At 42.5% G+C, this 15,988-nt stretch overlaps 1 protein-coding gene across 1 annotated transcript; it reads right to left on the reverse strand.

The window, feature by feature from the left end:
* Positions 1 to 687: 687 nt before the first annotated feature.
* Sparcl1 (SPARC like 1) lies at positions 688 to 15,747 on the reverse strand. The gene is made up of 10 exons (XM_035453437.1): positions 15,694 to 15,747; positions 12,808 to 12,936; positions 11,451 to 12,449; positions 9,803 to 9,872; positions 9,023 to 9,141; positions 8,302 to 8,422; positions 6,958 to 7,094; positions 5,214 to 5,362; positions 4,484 to 4,632; positions 688 to 716 (listed from the first exon to the last, which is right to left on the reverse strand). Exons 1-10 carry the CDS (start codon positions 15,745 to 15,747, stop codon positions 688 to 690), a joined length of 1,956 nt encoding a protein of 651 aa, XP_035309328.1.
* Between the last annotated feature and the right edge of the window lie 241 nt (positions 15,748 to 15,988).

Below are 15,988 nucleotides of genomic sequence, written 5' to 3' on the forward strand. Positions count from 1 at the left end.
AAAAACCAAAAAACAAAAAACAACCCCCCAAAAACAAACAAACAAACAAACAAACAGAAAAACAAAAAACTTACACAATGACAAAGGACATTCATGATTAGTTTGTAACAATTTGTTATAGAAAATGTCTCAATCTTTTCTTTAAATGAACCTTTTATTAGGAGCAGTAAGCAAGCATAATTCTATTTTGATTTCTAATGTAAGCCCTGAGTTGGTCTTTTACATTTAATTGTTTAAATAAACAACTGGAAATAAACTTGAGCAGGCATTTGAGGCTTTCTTTACTGGCTCTTTATTAGACATTAAGATACTGAAAATGAGGCATGTTAACCACAAAAGAGCAATATCTCACTTCCTTAACATGCATAAGGTATTACGGACAATAAGAACACATTTTTCATGTTTTAAAAGTAGATGCAGAGTGACAGTACTACGAGTTAAATTATTCCCAGACAGTACAGTCTTTTGTAGACATTGGCACTACTTAATTTTAAAGTTTTATTTCCTAGGGTAATGTTAAAGGCCGGCACATGTCTGTCACCATCAAGCAGTTAGTGTCATTGTCTTCTCTTACATGCAAACAAACATTTTGCTAACTATGCATCTATAGTGTCATGGCTGCATGTACTCAGAAGCAGTTAAAGCAAACGAGGCTGGCGGGAAGTTTCCATTCTTTCAAATCTTAATTCAAAACAGGAGGTTTTCATCTATGTCTTCTGTAAAGATAAGAGAAAGAATAAATAAATGAACAAACGAATGAATAAATAAATAGACACACTCTTAGAAAGTCACCTGGAAAGCCACAAAACCAAGGAAAGGCCAGAGCTGTGGATATACAAAACCATCTAAAAGGCAGCAAGGTAGTAATTGCTAATATGGCTGGAACTTTTGAAAATGTCTTTGGGCTTCACCTCTGGCTTCTGGGATCAGAATCCCTGGGGGAGGGCAGCTATCATGTGGATACCTAGGCAGTTCTTCTGGAATTCTTTGTACAGTTGAGGACCACCAAAGGAAGAAGGGTGAGCCATTGATGGCAGGACCAGGCCAAGAAGTGCCAGGTATAAATGGTGGCTGAAGTTCCATAGAAATGGTAGATGTCCAGGTGCAGCTCAGTTCAACTTTGAACTAAGTCATCTGCAGAAACACCTGTTGCTGCTTGGATGCCAGACAACACGGCCTCCTCTGTTGGACCACTCTGGACCCAGGTAGCCCTGTTGGGACTTCCTGGGAATCCCTATTTCTACATCAGTGGACCTGTGAATATCTTCTACCTTTGGTCTTCCTTGCAGTCAGCATAGTCCCTTACCTATGCAACACCTTTTTTAACATGGAACTTCCCTTCATTCCTTCCTTTTGGGGGGACTGCTCTTTCTTCTTTCTGAACCCCTTCTCAAGGATGTGTTATCTACAGGTGTGATTCCCTGGTGTCCAACCATAGAGTTTTGTTCTATAACTTAATGAAGTTTCTTTAGCATAATAATTCCCTTCCTTAGTGTCAATTATTCTCCATGTGCCCATGTCGCTCTTTCTCTTGCTGGGGATAAACTCAGGCCCATGCATATGTGAGATAAGAATTCCACCACTGAATTATATCCATAATTCTCCAAATGCATATTCAATTTCCAAACTCTTGCAACTATGACTCAGCTAGGGATCGTCTTTGTCTTGTTAGTAATTAAAATTCAGCACGTTCAAGTGGAATTTGTCATTGCCTCAAATCTGCTCCTGTCATTGTGCCCCTAGCTATCTTGCCTGGCCCAAGGCAGGAATAGGGACACTGTATGCTTCCTCTAGATTCTCTCAGCTGTCTGCTCCCTGCCTAGTATTTCTTACCAGCCATTGCCTCCTTATATGCCAAACCTGCACCATGTGAGTGTGCTTCTAATTTAGGATGTCTTGACTGCATCACTTATTTCCCCACAATCACTTCTGAGTCAGAGTCAGGATCTTATCAACTCTTGGATTTACCACAGCATCCTCAGCCATTCTTTACTTGCTCTGCAGTGTAACCACAGGACTCTGGTTTGATGACACTCCCAGAGTAAAGTCTTTAAAGGGCTCAGGAGGCCCTGTGTGGTCTGACTTATCCCTGTAGTTTCACTAAGAGTGATATGAGTAGATGCAGTAGGTGGTGTATTGGTTGGGTTTTTTTTGTCACCAGACATAGGCTGGAGTCATTTGAAACGAGTGCACCTCAGGTGAGAAAATGCTCCCATCAGATCAGCCAATCGACAAGCCCGTGGGGGCATTTTCTTGATTGGTGATTGATGCAGAAGGACTCAGCCCACTGTGAGTGTTGGTCTCCACCTCCAGACAGGTGAAGGAAGCAGGCTGAAAAAACTATGGGGAACAAGCCAGTAAGAAGCACCCTCCATGGCCTCTGCATCAGCTCCTGCCTCCAGGTTCTTGCCCTGACTTCTCCTAGTGATGACGGCGACCTGAGAGTTGTAAGATGAAATAAACCCTTTTCTCTCCAAGTTGCTGTTGGTCATGGTGTTGATCGTATTAACTGAAGCACACAGTGTGTCATCATCATGAAGACCCTCCCGCCACTTCTCTGAGCTTCATTATTGCAGCAAAAGATGAGTGACCGAGGGCAAGCGGCATGCCTGGAGCTGGCTAGTGGTAGGCTGTGCCGTTTGAACATATCTAGTTTAGGTCATAGGCGGTTGAAAATCAAGAAAATGCTAGTAAAGTTTATCTTCTCCTGTGCTCTTATTAGCATTCACTGGGAAGAAAGTACATTTATAAAGAAATGTTATTCTTTCTTTGCCTTGCCCTGCTGTATCCCAAAGTGATAACTTGTTTACTTACTTTAACTGAACATTTAATGACTGCCTTATTGGCTTAGTACGTGATAATTCTCTCCCAACTTCAAAATAGCATAATGCTAGTCAGACCACAGTGACAAACAAGACTATTAGGAGCTTTGCAAGTCACTGGGCTTGGACCTTTCTGGCTCCTCCCAGTGTAGAGCCTGGATAGCCTGACTGTGGAAGAACTGCTGGACATTTTGCAAAGGAAACAGGGAAGAAAAACTCCTTTTCTTTAAGCAAATGACCTTTACTCAAATTTGCCCTTTTATCAGTCTTTAAAACACCAAGTCCTGTAAGGAGATGTCAATGAAAATGTTCTGGCCCAGCTGTGCTCCTCATGTTGCTAATAGTGGGCTCAGCTGCACTGGGGGATGCTCTGTCTCTTCAGCAGGGAGTTTAAAAGACAGGTTTAACCATTTGGGGGATACATTTGAACTTGTATAAATACTCTGCTTGGAGAATAGGTGTTAGAAAGGGAACCTATCCTTTTGTATCAGTCTTGGTCTAACAGCTTGTTCATGTCTTTTGAGCACTAATGAAATCCAATTTCCAAAGTGGCTTCCAATGATCCCCCTTGGCCCGTGTTCCCCATTTGAGAGCAGGGTTGTCCTGTGTGACCAACAGAACATGGCAGAATGAGGTGGACTTCAGCCTTGGGTTACTAAGGGTAGGTGGCTACCACAGGGTGATGTCCTTTTAAACAACCAGGTGACAGAACTTAGAAGCAGATCCTTCAGGCCACCTCTGCACTTGGCTAACAGATTGGTCACATGATCCTACGCCAGAACCGCCCAGAAAAGTGACTCCCATTCTCCTGACCCTGGCAAACAGGTTAACATTAGCTAATCAGGTTAACATCCTGCTAATCTGGTGATAGTTTGCTACATAGTAGAGCAACTAAGGCAGAAGAGGCAGTGCTCCCTGAAACAGGCTCATCATTGGTGTTCATTCACACAGTACTGTTGAGAGCAGCAGGGTCATCCTTCTGCTGAACATTAAAGGGCTTGGTCCCAACACTTTCAGGTCTTGCCAATTCCAAGCCATTGCACATCGGCATGGCGAAGAATTTTAAAGTGAAGTCACACATATAACCCATGAGGGGAAGGAAGTCTGACCTTTGCCAACCGTACTGTTCTTAGTGTTAGACTGTTTGCTCATCTGTATGTGTTTTGTTTGTTTGTTTGTTTTTTGGTTTTCCGAGACAGGGTTTCTCTGTATTGTTTTGGAGGTTGTCCTGGAACTCACTCTATAGACAGTATGTGTTTTTAAATGTGTTCATAAAGCATCTGTGGTATGTGTTTGTGACCAGGTGTACATGTGTGCATGGGTATACATGTATTCTGGGTACACAAGCATATGTGAATGCAGGCCAGAAGACAACCTCAGTATTGTTACTCAGGCTTTTCCTACATTGTTATTATTGTTATTGTTTTGAGAAAAGGTTTTTCTACATAGGCCTGGCTGGCCAGGAACACACGTAGATCTACCAGCCTGTGCCTCCTGAGTTCTGGGATTAAAGGACTATGTGCATGCGGGGACACACACACACACACACACACACACACACACACACACACACACACTCCTATAGCAGGATCTTGATATTTTGTTAAAGGACTCAGCATTTATCTGAAAAAGGAGACATTGTTCTTTGGTAATGAACTTACCTTCTTTAATCCCAAAGCAGTGGCCCCATTCCTTCAAGGTGATGTGCTTATCCTTGTTGGGGTCACACTCCTCAAAGAAGCGGGTTATGCAGTGCTCCATGGGTACCAGGGAGGCTCTCAGAGGAGCAAGTTCGGAATGTGTCAAGATCCTGCAAGAGGACAATGACAGCCTATTAACTGTGTTGCTTCTGCATGAGGGACTTAAGTCTCCATCACCAAGGACATTTCCTTCCTCAAGGTCACTGTGTATGCCAAATGAACCACACAGTGAAAAGCTACAGGCAAGAATGGGTTGTGGTGCCCAAGGCTTGCCTCTTTGCTGGGAATTGTGCATCATCCTATCCCAGTCTCTATATGCGCACCCAGAAGTCGGGCTTGTGTGAGCTGGTTCTCACTCACTGGCATTCCTGGATGGTCCCAGAGGTGGTACTTGACCCAAGTTGAGCCAATTAGATTACCCTGTGGATTTAGTTCTAGAATGAGAATAGAGAGCATCTCTGTGGGAAACAGAGATTTAATTAGTAAACTCAGAGTGGTAATTCGGACACTGTGCTGTTGCCATCTTCAATTATTTTCTTAGTGATTTTTGATTAGATTCCTAACCATGACTGGTTTGTACTGGGTGTTTGAAAATGAAGCTGGAAACATTCCCAGTCGTGTCTGGAGTTCTATTTCACATAGATATCATTACCAGGAAGTGTCCTGGGGGTGGGAGGTAAAGGGTCTTCACCTGTCCGCAGGGTGTTGGTCCAGCTCATTGAACTGCCAGTGCACAGGGTACACATACATGTGGTAGTTTTTCTTGAAGTCCCTCAAGAGGAGTTCAATGGGATGGTCTCCTGCCAAGAGCCTCTTTTCATCCAGGTAAATTTTTTTGACCTGAGATTAAGAAGTCAGAAGGCTGTTAGAGTACCAGGAAAGTGTCTTGATATTGTCACTTATCAGCTCTTGAAGGGTAACAATATGACAGAGGAAAACCTGTTCAGGACGTGAAGTCTGACCCAGAGGAAATGGATTCTAATCAACACAGCCTCTCTTCTTCCCTTCCCTTCCCTTCCCTTTCCTTCCCTTCCCTTCCCTTCCCTTCCCTTCCCTTCCCTTCCCTTCCCTTCCCTTCCCTTCCCTTCCCTTCCCTCCCTGCCCTGCCCTGCCTGCCCCTGCCCTGCCCTGCCCTGCCTGCCCTTCATTTTCCTTCCCCTCCGTCCCCCTCCCTCCCTCCCTTCCTTCCCCCTTCCTCCCTCTTTCTTTTTGTTTTAAAACAACTCAGCAAAATAAAATTTCAGTTTATTGCTGGACATTTCACACACACGAACTTGCTTTAGTATAGTAATCTGTCTCCTTGCCTTGAATGTAAACCTTTTAAAGTGGAAGTTTTATGTGTCTGTTGCTGTATGTCTAGAGTGTAGGTCAATTCTGGCACCCAGAATATATTCACTAACTATCCAATGGGAGAATCTTCTCTTGAAACTTCAGGAATCAATTTTCTGCACTTTTCTTTTTTTCCTGAGACAGGGTTTCTCTGTGTAGCTCTGGCTGTCCTGGAACTCACTTTGTAGACCAGGCTGGCCTCAAACTCACAAGAGATCCACCTGCCTCTGCCTCCTGGAGTATTGAGATTAAAGTTGTGTGCCACCACTGCTTGGCAATGTTCTGTGCTCTTAAATCTTAATGTGTTGCTGGCATAAAGAGCAACTAATTTCCCTTACAGCAGAATCTGTGTCTGGTCTACGAGGACTGAAAATGTCAGACTTAAACATGCTGGGCCTGCTTTATCAAGGATACCATGTTGCCCATGGAGGCCCATGAGTTAGAATCTTGGTCCTTAGCCCATGACACTAATGGGAAATGGTGGAACCTTTCAGAGATAAGGCCTAGTTGGAAGTTTCCTGGTCATATGGGGGCATGACCGAAGGGGATGTGGGGAGCCCAGCACCTCTTCTTTTTTCTTTGTTCATTGGTCCAATATGAAGTGAATATTCCTTGCCACATATAATACCTCAACACAGGCCCAAAGCAACACAGATAACATCGGTCACAGACTAGAACTTCCAAAATTGTGAGCCAAGAGACCTTTCTTCTTTAAGTAGTGTTATCTGAGGTATTTGTTATAATCATAGGAAGCTGATCATATAAATGCTGTATTTGTTAACTTTGCATGGTCATAGATTTCTGTAGATGCAACTTAAGGAACACTTTCCAGGCTACTATCCCTTGAGTAGAATGTGGGCAGTTGGTTGTATTATGGAAATTGTAGCATGGATGGTGACCACTATAATCTGTTAATGCATGCAGGCTAACCAGATGCAGAAAAGCTGGGCAGACTTCCACTGCTGTGCAAGGCAGGGCGCTCTCACCACACCTCCCCCCTTGAGTCCTGCAGACAGACAGACACTCAGGTAGCAGAACCTGTCTTGCCACACCTCCCCACTCAGGTCCTGCACACAGACACTTAGGTAGCAGAGTGTGGAACTTACTTTGCTTCTCTGCTTTTCATTTAGATAGCCATCATGTTTGGGATTGGGTTCGTAAAGCTGCATCAGGATATTTTTGAGCCAGTCTCTCATTCGCAGGGGAAACTGAGCCACTTCAAAGTCCGTACAAGCAGGAATAGCTGGGATAAGCAGAAAACACAATGTAACCACATTTCAAATAACAAGATCTTGTCACAGGAAGATCAACACCCACTTCCTCCTTATGGTGGTCCTTACCCCTGGCATCACAGTAGAATTTCCTAGGGTGTCTTAAAAACATACCAATCAAATGTCAAAGTTGTTGGGTATTTTTTTTTTTTTTTGTGATCCTCCTGCCTCACAGTACCAAGTGCCAAAATGATAGACTCACATTACTATGCCTAGCAGACAACAATTTCTATGGAAAGAAAATCCTGATGATTTTGTGGTGGGACCTGGGCATCAGGATGTCTTAAGTGATCCCCCAAATAATTTGGACATTCAGTAAAGGGCTGAGAATCAGTGTTGTAAAGCCAGGGACCAGGAATTTGGAAGTGGAGGGCATCAGGTTGTTGATTGACAGCACAGGGAAAAGCCAAGAGGAGCTCCCTCGACAGCAGCAGATATTGTGACATCTCTGCTCTTAGAGAAGACCACACTTTTTTCCGGATGGCCCCACATCAGACACCGGCTGCCAAGAGGGCTCAACTCATCACCGTCTCCCTGAGCCTTGACACGGTGGCTACTGCCTCAGCACAAGCTGAGAGGACACAGTAACGTACCAGCCTTTATGGGCTTTTGCCTAGAATGTACGTGGGTGATTTTGTCTATGTTAGTGGACAGAGAAAGTCAAACAATAGCACTTAATAGATTGTGTGTATGTGTGTGTAGAAACTTTGGAGAAGCAGAAGCACGAGGGGGCAATACTAGTGTGGGACTAGTTATCTACAAGAGGAGCCAGACACAACTGAGAAAATCCTGGGGCAGGAAGTTCTGGAAGAATCTACTGCAATAAAATTCTTGGCAAAGACTTAAGTGAAATTGGGAGGAAGGTAAGTAATCCAGAAAACCCTGGTCTTTCATGTCTATACAAAGTGCATATTACAATGGTGCCTCTGAACTCCATGGGGAGACTTGGAATGGTCTAGGTTTCTTGAAAAACAAATAGTAGAACAAAACTATGGTTCCAACACAGTCGCATGGAATCAGAATCTCTCATGATTAAGACCTGGGAATTCCTGAGTTGCTTTTTGTTTCAGACTGACTTCATAACTATGTAAACTGTTCTGTTTGTGTATAGAGACAGGCACAAAAATCGCCCCAAGTCCACCTGGAAATGATGTTTGGTAGTAGTGGTCAGTGGCTTACATTTGCAAGATCCAAAATAATCCAGCTGTAGTTGGTGTCCCTTTTTGGTCCCTTCCAGCCTGCACTTGGTAGCAAACAGGTGACAGGAGCTGGCATAGGTCTGGTTATCAGTGCCACAAACCTAGGCAAAGGAAACAAGGAGACGTGATGGAACTGAATACTTGCTGGAAAACACTTCCCTGGGACTCACAGAATGTCTGGAAAGTGTACTGTGCCAAAGATGTGCTCCGGTAGAGTCTATTAAAATAACAATTCTCTGATTTGGCACCAAATCAGGTGTGGGTGGGCTGGAGCTGATGTCGGAGTCTTCTCTGATCTCTCCCCACCTTATTGCTGAGGTGGTATCTCTCAGTTGAACCCAGAGTTCATCTATACCACTAGTCAGCTTGCTTCAGCAATCCCCACCTCTGCTTTCTGAGTGTCCTAGAGTTAACAAGGACACAGGCACTCCCACCTAGCATTTATGTGGGTGCTGGATCCGAACTCCCGTCCTTAGAACTGCACAGGAGGTCTTAACCACTGACCTGTCTCCTTGACCCCACTATTACATTTTTATGACACAATAAAAATACTTTGATTTCTCTGGTATCTGTTCTCACTCAATATAACCTCAAATAGTAGTAGATTACCTGTGCACCCGCTTAAAAAATAGATTCAATTTCAAACTATGTCCACCCTTGGGTTTTGGTGTATCTTGAGAACTGTTCATCAGAATACTTACTTGGTCAAGAATCTTTGCAGGGGGACAGGTCTCTGGATCTTGGCAAACACAGTGGGGTTTCCCCTGCTGATCTGCTTCACAAGTGTGTCCCCTTTTACATTGGAAGTTCATGCAAGAATCTAAAAGGGAAGAATGGAAAGGGAATGTAGACATGGAGAAATTGTGTATTAAACACAGAGTCAGCCAGACAGTTAGCTTCTCTTTCACGCATCAGACAGAAAAACCAGATCCTGAAAACATGAAAGCAGGAAGATGCTGGGAAATGCTTTAACTGATGTTAATCTGCAGCGGGACTCTGGCCTTGGATGTGTGCATAGGACTTCAGATGTCCTCTTACAGAAGACTGCACTGGAGCTGGAAGAGGTCTTCCTGGCACTGCATAAGACAGTCAGAATCTGAAGTGCATAAAACAGTGCATAAAACAGCGTGGAAAGAGGTCAGAAGTCAAGCCAGGAGAATGTAATTTTGTTGAAATTAAAGATGTTTGTGGTTGGGATAGGATGGACTTGAGAGTAAGCAACAGAATCAGTCTTTCCTAGAGCTAAAAGTGGTGTTTGGGGCTGTGGGGGGTGGTGGAGATAGCTTTGTGTAAAATCCCAACAGGACTTTCAGTTTGTCAGCACACTGACCCACGGCTTATCAAACACATATAAACAATACCCACATTTTATGAGATATTTCCTTGGGGAGGCTGGGGATGTGGATTTATGGATCAGAATGGAAGGGGGTGCTAGCCAAAGTGACAGATTCCACCCCTCCCTGGACCTGGCTTCCACTCACCGGCACTGTGCCCCCTCGAGTTGCCCTCATCCGAAGGTCCAACATTTGGCAAACTCTCAGCTTTCTTGGCCTTTGAAAAGAACAGGAGCAGAATTTCAGTGCTATCAAGAGATCACTGATTTGCTTTCTCTCTTAATGTGCATAGTCACAGAGCTCTGAATACAGTCACTGAGCTGTGCATACATACAGTCACTGGGTTGTGCATACAGTCACTGAGCTGTGCATACAGTAACCCTTGGAGAACAAGAATTGTTCCATGTGAGGTAGGATCACCCCCTTGGAATTGGGTCCCCATAACATTGTCTTGGGATTTTGTCATGAGGATGGCAGTCCATCAGTGACCTCTGTGGAAGTGTTACTAAAACTTTCTTTGTAGAGTTTGAGGTGTAAGAAACTTTCTGCCTTAGAATGGAAGGAGAGGTCTAGGGACTTGAGAGATTACCTGCCACCCCAAATGGGGTCAGTTCTTCCTGGTTGTGGGGGGGCATATGGAATTAATTCCTCCTGGGAAGGCAGGAGGGCAGTGTGCTGGGAATTTTCCTGAAAGTCCCAGGCGATTAGGTAGTCAAATCAAAACAGAATCCCCTCTTCCTCCCTACTGCAGTTCCCATATTTTCATATGGACATGTGTTTGCTTTTTAGAGCAGTACTTTAATTTTTATGGTTAAATCCACAAACATTGCTATCTCTGATTATGTTGGGGGCATTTCTGTTAGACACAGTGGTTCAGCAGGACCAATGTGATGTGAGCCCAGATTTGAAGACAGCAGAAATGCAGCTCTAGTGTCTCCCATTCTTCAGGTCTGTCAGAATTTTCCATCCAGCTGCAGGGATTTTCAACCCCACTGTCTGCATTTGTATGCCCCCTAAGCCACAGAAATCTACTAGGCCTATCCAAAGGACAGACTGGATGTGTTGGGGAATTATTACGTCTCTAGCAAGTCTCAGACAAAATAAATGTCCCAGCTCACTTATTCCCAAATGGAATAATCCTTGGGAGGGTTCTTTTTATAAGTGAATTTAATTTTTTGGTTTAATTTTAGCTTCTTTTCCTTCTCTATGTAATATTTAAATTTCTCTTTCATTGTTTCTTGTACTTCTCAAATAACTGTCACTCAAATTGAAGACCTGCTTCTAATAAGATCACAAATAAAACATATTCTCAGTCTAATGATGGAGACAGGAAGGCAAATACATTGTACAAGGTGAGCATCCATAATCTGAACACTTGAAATAGGAAATTCTCTGAAATCCAGCTACTGTTTGCGTGAAGACATGGCCCCAAAAGTGAGATTTAGCACATGAACTCACGTGACAGGTCACAGTTAAAATACAAACACGTTAAAAATATTGCATAAAGTTATGCTTAAGCTATAAACACAGAGGAAGTGTTTGTGAAATGAATGAATCTTGTGTTTAAACATGGATTCTATTTTCAAGATATCTCATTATGTATATGCACATCTTCCAGCCTGAACAAGATTGCAATGCTTTTGGTCTGTCACTTCAAATGGGGGATGCTCAGCCTGCCCTGTATTTTAGGAATGTACTGCTAGAAGCACACACAGCAGAGTGAGAGAGTATACAGAGTGATTGCGACTATTTCTTGGCTAATTTATTGGACAAGCATCATTGTAAATAATCTCACCCCTTGGTTGTCTCCAGCTTCGCTTTTATCTACGTTTTCATTCTCATCTGTGGCTTCCTCAACATGTTTGAGGTAATAGGAAAGGGAATGTGTCTTTCCAGCCTCTAGGAATTCCTGGCTTGGGATGAAATAGTCATCACTTGTGCCATGCTTAGCATCACCATTGCCTCCATTATCATGGGCTTCATGATTCCTAGTCACAATGGCACCATCATCAGTAGGTTCTGTGGAAACTGTCTTTTCATCCATGTCCTTTTGGTTACCAGTAGCTTCAAGACCAGCTTTTCCTTCTTGGCCCTGCCACTCTGTATGCTGAATGTGCTTCTTGCTGCTTGCTGTCTTGTCGTCCTCCCCTTCTGCATTGGAGTTACCTTCTTGCCCTTGGTTTCCTTGCTCAAATCCATTCTTCTGCATCTTGCTTATTGGGGTTGGTTGACTAAACTCTTCTAAGGTATCATCAGATTGGTCACTGTTCCCCTCCTGCTTGCTGATAGGCTGCTCCTCGAGAGGTTCTTTTTCCTTTTCTTGGTTATCACTGGGAGCATCAGCATCTTCTGGCTCTTCTTCCTCTTCTTCATCTCCTGGCTCTTCTTCCTCTTCTTCATTGGGAGCACCTAGATCTTGTTCCTGGCTTTCTTCATCCACTAAGTCTTGGTTATGCTTACTGCTCTTGTTTAGTTGCAGGTTTGAATCACCTACAGGTTGCTCTTGGCTTCCTTCCCCTTTTGTGATGTTTGCACGTTGGTTAGAATCCACAAAGGAAGTAGAAGCAATGGCAGGAAGATCAGTGTTCTCTAGGAGCTTTCTCTCTGGAGGTTCATTTGTACTTTCTTGTACATCCATCGTTCCTTCTGTTGGTGAATATTCCAAATTCACACTCAAATCACCATCGCCATCCTCCTCATCCTTCAGATCCACCTCATGGCTGTAGGTTTTGTCCTGTTCTGTTGACTGTACATGGGTTTCCTCTTCTGACTTTGGTGCTGAAGGTTCTTCAGCCTTAAAAGAACAAACGTTTATTCTTGAAACAAATGACATGGTATTCATATTTATCACTACAAAGCTAACATTAAACATTCTTCCTTCTTTTTCTCCACACATCATCATGTAAATATATTTGTGTTGTTCTTCCCATTCTAAATTTAAATATTGTATAAAGAAATGTTTTATATAGCACTTCACTACAGGGAGTATACTCATTAGTCACCATAATTTCTCGTATTTGGAGAATAGTTCATGTGATGATTGCACTTACAAAATTAAACCGAGAAATGAATATATTAAACTTTAAGCCTGATTTGATACTGGATTCTCTGGAGAAATAAAAAGATGACACTAATATGACGATTACTTTTACCTTATCATTGGCATGGTTTTCTATGTCTGCTGCAGCTTCAGCTCCAGCACTGGGGGCTTCAGCATTGTCGGGTGTCACCAATGTTGCAGTAGTTGGGTTGGAATGTTCAGACAGAAACCGTGCATTTGTCTGAAAAAAAATGAAGACTTTGTGTTACTAATATACCAACTTAAAAAATATGAGTTATTTTTGTCATTATCACCACTACTGGGATCTTTAATGATAAAGTTAATGAACAACAGTCTCTAGAATTATAAGCAAGGTCTCTAGGTTACAAGCAAGTGCCTGCAATATACTGTGACATGAAAGAATTATAGTCAAATTTATGAAAGGTTATATATACAAAGACTGGCTGAAAATAAAACAGAAAACATTTCAATAATGACTATCCTTGACTTTTGGGATTTTCAAACCTTGACAGAAACATTTATATTTTATAATCTTGAAAGGTATTATTTAACACAAAGTTGGAGAAAAACAAAATTAACTCCTGGATATAGCACTATACAGCACCTTGGCTTCTTTCAAATTCTCATTGATAATTAGCAGAAAAGATTGCAAGATTTTTGCTAAATATTTATTTTCTTGGTCCCATTGGTTTCAACAGACACCAGGGCATCTTTTACTAAATAATTGATTTAATTTAGAACCAATGTGAGACAGGACATGGAGCCTGGTAGGGAGTGGCCCCTGAGGACCCTGATTTCAGCAAGAACAATGGCTTCATACAAGTTTAGAGATGTCAATGAAGAGCAGGACAGTAATGCACCAAAGGGAAGTTGAGTCCCTAGACTTGGAGGGAAATCTCCCTCAAGACTTGGTTGCTCTTTGATCTCCATTGGGGCTTGACAAGTCGCTGTCTTCTATCCTTTGGCAAAGTGAGCAGAAACACAGAGACTGAGTGATGGACATAAGCTATTTCATAAATTTCAATGAGTTCCCAAGTTAAAACTACTCCTCCTGACAGTGAAGGTTCATGATGATAACACATAACTGTCTGAAGCAGGTATTTGCCTATATCATAATGGAGGTCCTGTGGGAATGCGGTGGACCTAAGTATAGAGCCCAGGCTCTATTTGGACAGTGTCTTCTCATCCACCAGCAGGTTCTGTAAGTGCTGACAGTATCTGTAAAGTAAGCCAGGTGGCTACAGGATCTGTTATGTTCTGTTTGCAATCTTGCATCTCACCTCCTTCTCAACTGAGAGGATTAACACTGAAAATGACTAGAAAGAAGCTAAAGGGAAGAGGAAAAGGAGAAATGGAACCTGCTTTGGTAAATCCCTTCCTCCCAGGGTGTCATGGAGAGGCGATGGAGGGGGAGGTTGCACTTTTTGCTGAATGCCTTTCCTATCTCTCTCCTGCACCTTCTTGTTCCACTTATCTCTAAGGAGTGCACACTAGTGCAGCAACTTATTTTCCTTCAGAACTATCTGGTAATTAAAAATCTATTTCGTCATCGTGCCCACGTCTATGTTTATTTCTCATGCCCTCTTGAGAGTCTGCTTGGAATCTCTTGGCCACACAGAAACAATTAGCTGTTGAAGAATTCAACCAAGGTTGGAAAATGCTGCAGGATTTTACACTGACCAGACTTTTGAGAAGACATTTAGCTTTTCAGCATCAGGCTGGGACTGCTTATAATAAATTGCCCCAGAAAGGAAACATCTGGCTTGTGTCTATATGTGGGAGTGTCATCAAACATTTGGTTCAAAGATTCTGGATGTCTCTTTACAAAGCTGAAACCATGACCATTCCAAAGGGAAAACAAATTTTCAGGAAAAAGCAATGATTTTGTGGGAACTCCGTTCTCTTCTAATTTGTTCTGCTTCTCTAATTTCAAAGTACAATGTGTAACATCAACTGGACTACTCCACATGAGTTAATGTACAGCATGATTCTTAATGTTTGTCATAAATTCTTTCTTTCTATGAACTGCTCCATCAGGGTGGCACGGAGTTTGTTTTTGCCAATACAGCTATCTGCAACTAGCTCCCATTCATCTAAAAGGAAAGATAGAATCAGACTGGAGAAGAGGGGGCAATGCTATTTATTTAAAGGAGATTGGTTCTTCCATTGGTTGAAGAAAAACAGTTGGCACATGTGGCTTAATGAAAGATGACATAGGTCATCTGTGGAACATCAGAAATGATCATAAGGCCATTGAAATCTTCCAGTAGTGCTGAGGCTGCTGATTTGGCCTCCAGGAATATGACTTGCATGCAGTGGTTTTATTACTTGTAGATTGTGGTGGGTGAATGTGCCTGACCATGAAGTAGAGGATGCCCTAGTCATGCCTAACTGGAGCATAATTTCTTGGACAGCCTAGAGATAAGGTTGCAGCTATAGATTCCCATAACATCTGTGGTCCTACTACACTGAGCTCTGTTTTCATTATTGTAGGGGAGAGTCTCAATCTGAGAAAACAGCATGCATTTGATCTTGAAGAAAATAATAGAGGAGAGTGGTCATGCAATACATGTTAAATTCTTTATCTTTTCACACATCTGCAAGCTGATTTATTTCTCGATGGCCATTTGTTTGGGTACACTCTGTCTAGTAAGATGATAGTCAACATTTTTTGCTTCATATTCATTTTACTTTATTATTTGTAAAAAATATTTTAAAGCATGTCATCTTGATTTTTTTCCTTTTACTTATGCATTTACTTATTGGTCAATAAGGAAATGTAATTGGAATTAAAAAGAATCCAAAGCCATCCTAGAAAGAATCACCCATGGGGGTGCCTTTCCTTGGGACTGGGTCTTTTTAGGCTCAACTGGTACTTGACATGGATCTTCCTGCTTTAGCACCTCAAAGTCAAGAACATTTTCTTCCAAATGCAGAGTCAAGAGTGGGAGACATAACACAGAAGTAGGGCACTTACGGGGATCGCAGCTGCAGTCCCCAAGATGTACAGGAAGAAAAGCACAGCCTTCATGTTGTCTGGACCTGTGAATCAAGGAGACAGCATCAGTGATTGTGGGGGCTTCCATTGGGAAAATTACCAGATGATTTCACGAATGCTAGTGGCTATTGTCTACTGTAGAAGTGACCATCATTTTACTAGTTTCCAACATCTAAATGAACAGGCTTATTTCAGTTCTTACCTCATCTTATTCCTATAAAAACTGTTTTTTCATATGTTCCCACTTACAACAAGAAAAGACACAAGCTTCCAG

The sequence above is a fragment of the Cricetulus griseus genome, assembly GCF_003668045.3.
Source record: "Cricetulus griseus strain 17A/GY chromosome 1 unlocalized genomic scaffold, alternate assembly CriGri-PICRH-1.0 chr1_1, whole genome shotgun sequence".
NCBI lineage: Eukaryota > Metazoa > Chordata > Mammalia > Rodentia > Cricetidae > Cricetulus > Cricetulus griseus.